Below are 6,360 nucleotides of genomic sequence, written 5' to 3'. Positions count from 1 at the left end.
CTGTAGAATTTGTTTTCTGATCCCCGAATAGTGTATCTAATCTTCTCTAGATTCATGCAGGATATCATGTCTCTGAGCCAGTGTGAACAGCAAGGAGGAGCTGGGTCCTTCCACTTAAGTGAAATAGCTCGTCGGGCTAGTAAAGAGGCAAAAGCAAGAAAGTTGAGCGTAGCTTTATGTAAGTTCAAATCTGGAGCAATGCCAAAAATACCAGTCAAGGGATTGGGCTCAATTCGATGATGGAGGATATCTGATAACGCATGGAAAACCAATGTCCAAAAGTTACCTAAAGAGGGACATGTCCAATACATGTGGTAGAGTGAGGCAGGTGCGCCTTTACATTTATCACATGTAGGGTCGACATCAGGATACATTCGCGCTAATTTGGTTTTTGATATGTGGATTCGATGCACTACTTTAAATTGTAAAAGTGCATGTCAAGAACACATAGAAGAGGAGTGTATCCGATCAAGCACCGAGTCCCATGTGTCCTCTGTAAAGGTGTAATTTAGGTCTTGCTCCCAAGCAGTTCTTATAGTTGCCACTGAAGAGCAGTGCAGTTTGGAAATAAGGTTATATAGATTGGACAAGATACCTTTAGAGGTGGGGTTAACAGAAAGAAATATATCAACAGGGGTAACTGGGGGTTTATAAGGAAATTGGGTCGTTAAGCGCTGTATAAAAGTCCTAATTTGTAAAAATCTAAAAAAGTGGGTTTTGGCAATGCCAAAAAGTTTCTGTTAGTTGAGAAAAGCTCACAAAACAATTCTCAATGTATAGATCTTCAAAGCATCTCAAACCTTTTCTGTGCCAAATATTGAATGCGCCATCAGCCATTGAAGGAGCAAATAGATGGTTAGCAGCAATTGGGCTTTTAAGTGAAAAAAGCTGTAGTCCAAAACTTTTCCTAAATTGGCCCCAGATTAACAGGGAGTGTTTAACTACTGGGTTGCTCTTGGGAATATCCGAAGCAAGTGGAAGTGCGGCACCTAAGAGGGCAGGTAAGGAAACAGGGTTACTGGCACAGACCTCCATTGTAACCCAGGCCGGGGAAGTGGGTTCGAGATGGAAATGTCTCCAAAATAACAAACACCCAATATTCACTGCCCAGTAGTAGTACTGGAAATTAGGCAGAGCCATTCCCCCTGCCTGCTTGGATCTTTGGAGAAATGCTTTCCGCAGCCGAGGGTGTTTACCATTCCAAATGTAAAATATCAATAATGAGTCAAGGGCTCTAAAAAATTATTTGGGGATGAGAACGGGAAGACATTGAAACAAGTAGAGGAACTTTGGAAGCAATGTCATTTTAATCGAGTTTATTCTTCCAATAAGGGACAGAGACAAAATCTGTTTTGCCTGATCAAATAAAGTGAGAAAATTTGATTTCAACAAGTTTTTGAATTCTCTGGTGACACAAATTCCGAGGTAATTAAATTGATCTTTCAACACCTTAATGGGAGTTGGGTATAGTTAAGTTTAAGAGCTTCTTTATTAATTGGGAACAGTTCGCTTTTATTTAAATTGACTGAAATTATCTAAGATCGTGAGGGCTTCTGGTAGAGAAGTGGTTGGTTTTGAAACAAACAGAAGTAGGTCGCCTGCATACAGCAAGACTTTATGTTCGACTCCTCCCCTCCATATTCCCTGTACCCGCCCATTGCTACGTAAGGCAATTGCAAGAGGCTCAATGGCAATTGCGAAAAGGAGTGGGCTTAGTGGGCGACCCTGCCGGGTCCCACGGTGTAAATCAAAGTATTCAGAGTAATGACTATTGGTCAAAACAGTGGCTGAAGGACATTTATACAATGTTTTGATCCAGGACAAAAAGACAGAACCGAAACCAAATTTTCCAAGTGTAAAAAAAAAGATAGTTCCACTCTACTATATCAAATGCCTTCTCAGCATCCATAGAGGCAAGGCACTCTGAATCCACATGTTTGGGGGAGTACAGAATATTAAATAGCCGACGAATATTGTAAAACGAATGGCGTCCTTTAATAAAACCAGTTTGATCTGGCGATATTACAGAAGGAAGGATATCCTCCAGTCTGTGGGCCAAAACTTTGGCGAGGATCTTTACATCCGTGTTTAGCAATGAAATCTGTCTGTATGAAGCACAATCTAGTGGGTCTTTGCCTTTTTTCAGCAACAAGGAGATACAGGCCTGATTGAACGAGGGAGGGAGTGCACCTGAGTTTAAGGAATCAGAGAACACTGAGCACAGGACGGGGGCTAGATCAGCAGAATTTTTTTAAAAGAAATTTGATGGAAGCCCATCTGGGCCAGGGGATTAACCTGATTGCATAGAAGATATAGCTGCTGAAATTTCCTCCTGGGTGATGGGCGCATCCAGGTTATTTCTCAGGTCTTGAGAAAGGGACGGTGAGTCAAGGTTATTAAAGAAGTTCGTTACATTACAACACTGGGTAAGGTCAGCTCAGGTGCTGTTGGATGGGCGCTGCTGACTACTTCCAACACTGTGGTTTTCTCAACCCCAGAGCGTGGCGGATTCTCTTCCAGAGTGAAGTCTTCTTTGGTTTCTCAGGGAGAACACTGGAGAGAGACTTCTCCTCAGTGACATCATCCTTACTCTCTCCATTGAGCTCCCGACTGGAAACATCAGCTTCATGACAGTGGCAGACCACATTGTAAGAAGCTTTGAGCTTCATCAGCTCTTCTTGGAGAACCTTCTTCTCCTGGAGCTCAGTGTTGAACTTCTCCTGGTTGGTAGTCTGATTTTGACAGACCTCATGATAAGAATCTCTGAGCTTCATCAGCTCTTCTTGGAGAACGTTCTTTTCCTGCTTCTCCTCCTGGAGCTCAGTGTCGAACTTCTCCTGGTTGGTAGTCTGATTCAGACAGACCTCATGATAAGAAGCTCTGAGCTTCATCAGCTCTTCTTGAAGAGCATTATTCTCATCCTGAAGCAGATCGCTGGTTTGAGTCTCCTTGTCCATGGAGTCAATCTTTTGGCTGTGAGCTTGCCTTTCCTCCATCTCTGTCACCACAAGCTCAAGCCTGCTCAAATCCCTTTTCAAAAGGGCCACCTTCTCCTTCAGAGCCACATTGTCCTCTTCCAGAGCCTTCACCTTGTTGCTTTGTACTGCCAGTTTGCCATTGTGGGCTTTAGAGTGAGCTGTCATTTTCTCCTTCTCCCTCATCAGAAGCTCACCGTTCTGTTTGAGCTTCTCTTCCAGAGCCTTCACCTTGTTGCTCTGTACAGCCAGTTCAGCCAGTTTGCCATTGTGGGCTTTAGAGTGAGCTGTCATTTTCTCCTTCTCCCTCATCAGAAGCTCATCGTTCTGTTTGAGCTTCTCTTCCAGAGCCTTCACCTTGTTGCTCTGTACAGCTAGTTCAGCCAGGACACCAATGTGGGCTTTAGAGCGAGCTGTCATTTTCTCCTGCTCCCTTATCAGAAGCTCATCATTCAGTTTGAGCTTCTCTTTCAGAGCCTTAATCTCAGACTGCATTGTTCCACATGCCTGAAAAATAGAAACATGGAATTCATTATTAAAAGTCCACTCAACACAACCTGAACATACATTTCTAAAAAAAAATAATTCTTACCAGGATGTCCATTTTGGTAAAGGGGGATTTGTAGTTATGAGAGCAGTGTCTTCTTGATGAATATTTAATGAACAAATCAGCGGTTGTCTCCGTAGGCAGGATTGTTGTCTTCACTAATGAGGACTGTGGTCTTCTCAGTTGACGGTCTATTATTTTCACAAGCTAATAACTTGAAGCAAGGGAACTTGTTATTTATGTTTGGTAGTTCAGAGGACCAAAGAAATATCCTTTAATGTCTAGAGTTTTTGGTTCTTTGATTGGATTTGATAAGGACTTGCAGGCCAGCAATCCCTTTGATGGTTGCCGCCACATCAATCATCAAAGAAGATTTTTAAGTAGCAACCGTTTCCATGGCAGTTTTCATAACTGCACAACATGGCGGCCCCTGGGGGTTTATCAGGTTGACTTCTATATGATGCACATCACTGCGGAGCATACACAAATCCTGAGCTAGGCGGCTACTATACACATGTTGCACTGATAGCTAAGTGATCCCTGTCTGAGACTGAGGTTAGTCTCTTGACCAAATGAAGAAAATCAATCAAGGATTTCAGATCCATTAGATAATGTGTGATATGCTTGAGGGAATTAATTAAATATGCTATGAAGTGTTAAATTAAGTATGTAGATATGCACATAAGCATCAACAAAATATAAGTCTATGTGTCAGTAAGTACATAGTGTGAAATCTTAACAGCACAAGCATTATAAAATAAATGTAGTAGGATGAAAATAAAATAATGAAAATGGAAAACACTGTAGAGCAGCTGTAGTCAACTACTTTACCATCACCGGGAAGTGGGTACATTTTTGCAAACTAATTGTTGCATTGTGTGTCACTGAGAGCATGGGGAATTGTGCATTTCTGCAGCATGTTTGGATTCGTGTTTGTAAAAAATGTGTGTGTGTGTGTGTCAGGAAAGTGTGGACCTTGATGCTGGCTGGTTTCTAAAACTGATGCGAAATAATTGAGAGGATGTATATTTACATGTTGATCTATGTGATTTTAGTGTGTGAGAGCTATTGATGCACAACACAGGCACTGACATTCTGTGATTAAGTATTGTATTGTTGTGTGTTGTTCATGTGTTCAATGTGATTTTACACTGCAAATAAAGGTTTCATATTTTAATTTCATTCATAGATTCATGGCTATTGAGCAGTGCTTTGTGAGTGTTGGTCGAATACTGTCAGTGGCATAAGATATTAATGAAAATGCATATTATTAATATTTGTATGTGTGTATATTAAATCAATACAATTGTCAATGCTTCTGCAGATGTGTTTGACTGTTTCCATTTAATTTAATTTACTATGTTCCACTTAATAATGGGCTAAAAGGATTGGTTTATGTAATATTTATGTCTTTGTTATCCACATTAGTCATCCAATCATTACTGATTTGATGATATAGAGCTTAATCTGAATGCAGACAATTATTTCTTCAATGCAAAATATATTTTAAAAATCTTGCCTCCATTTGTTTACATATGATAATGAACAAAAATAATAACCAACAGATTTGACACATCTCACACAATTCACTGACCCTCAGCATCCAGCCCTTCATCAGCCGTGAGTGTGGCACATTATGTCATTCTTTGTCGTATATGGTCATCAATAATTTAATAATAATTGATCTCAGGCTCCCTCTCTGGAATCGAACCCTGAATCCCCGTTACCTGTGGTCATTGTAGGCACAAAAAGTACCATTGAAAGTTGATAGGGCAGACATTCGAATGAGACGTCGCCACCACGAGGGCCAGCGATCAGTTCGAGGTCATCTAGTGTCACCAAAGCAGCCGGGGCACCACGGGTCTGATAAATGCACACGTCCCCGAAGGTCAGCGCCCGTTGGGGAAGCGGAGAGCGGGCGGGGAGTGGAGTTTGGTTGGGGGGGTGGGATTTTGCGGAAGTTATTTTGCAAAAGGGGTAAGAACTCGTACATCGCCTGGTACACTGGCGCTGACAAGTAGAAAAATTTTGCTTAATTTTGCCTTTATACACCAAATTAAAGATTAGACTCTCCTCTTCCCAACAATATCAGCTTTCCACCCTAGCACAAACTGGCTGCTAGTAATCAGACATTTAGTGTGGTCCATTTCAGGCAGCTTTCGGAGCTGGGTCAGAAGTCAAACTTCTTTCACTTACAATGTTTGAACACTGCTGCTAATGTGTTTAAACATGTTTAGGCATGTGCAGGAATGTGTTTAATTAGTTGTAACTTCATAAAAAAGGACTTTTTGGCAAGTAATTACATATCGTCACAACCTCACTCAGTCTGAGAATCATCATCACTGGTGGTGCACTTTTCAGCTTGAGTAAATTATCTGTTAATCTCAGGCAGGTCTCTCAATACAGCAAAACAATTCTTTACAAACTACTTTTCTTTCAATGGTCTTTTTATTAATGATAAAATACATATAAGACAATCAATGCACAGGAAAAAAGTTTTTTAGATTTTTCGTACAACATCCATAACACAAAACAATCCCTTGTCAAGACATCCGGACATGGACATACTTAAACATCTACTGACAAAAAAATGTAAATAGACAGAATAATAATAATAATAATAAAAAATAAAAAAATTACAACCACGCTTGGAAAGATAAAAGATTAATAAGATTTAATAACTGAAAAAAGCACAGCACAGACACCACCAAAAAAAGGTGAAATACATGAAAAATAGATACATAAATAAAATAGATAATAAAAATTTAAAAAATTAAAAAATAAAAAAAATAAAAGGGGGGTGGGGGTCACTCAAAAATTATAGTTGAAGGTTTTTCA

At 40.3% G+C, this 6,360-nt stretch overlaps 1 protein-coding gene across 1 annotated transcript; it reads right to left on the bottom strand.

The window, feature by feature from the left end:
* Positions 1 to 1,915: 1,915 nt before the first annotated feature.
* On the bottom strand, positions 1,916 to 3,473 carry LOC138412242 (golgin subfamily A member 6-like protein 25). Its single transcript, XM_069535679.1, has 2 exons — positions 2,865 to 3,473; positions 1,916 to 2,747 (listed from the first exon to the last, which is right to left on the bottom strand). The coding sequence occupies exons 1-2, from the start codon at positions 3,468 to 3,470 to the stop codon at positions 2,466 to 2,468; spliced, it is 888 nt and encodes a 295-aa protein (XP_069391780.1). The 5' UTR covers positions 3,471 to 3,473; the 3' UTR covers positions 1,916 to 2,465.
* Positions 3,474 to 6,360: the final 2,887 nt, after the last annotated feature.

Source organism: Paralichthys olivaceus, chromosome 12 (genome assembly GCF_024713975.1).
Source record: "Paralichthys olivaceus isolate ysfri-2021 chromosome 12, ASM2471397v2, whole genome shotgun sequence".
Taxonomy (NCBI): domain Eukaryota; kingdom Metazoa; phylum Chordata; class Actinopteri; order Pleuronectiformes; family Paralichthyidae; genus Paralichthys; species Paralichthys olivaceus.
This window is presented reverse-complemented; position numbering and strand designations above follow the sequence as displayed.

Bases quoted from the DNA above. Each gene is read 5' to 3' on its own strand.
- LOC138412242 (XM_069535679.1), bottom strand. From the start codon at position 3,470: ATGCAGTCTGAGATTAAGGCTCTGAAAGAGAAGCTCAAACTGAATGAT. The intron at 2,748-2,864 runs GTCTGTCTGAAT...TCTTATCATGAG, and splicing joins TCAGAGCTTCTTATCATGAG to GTCTGTCAAAATCAGACTAC.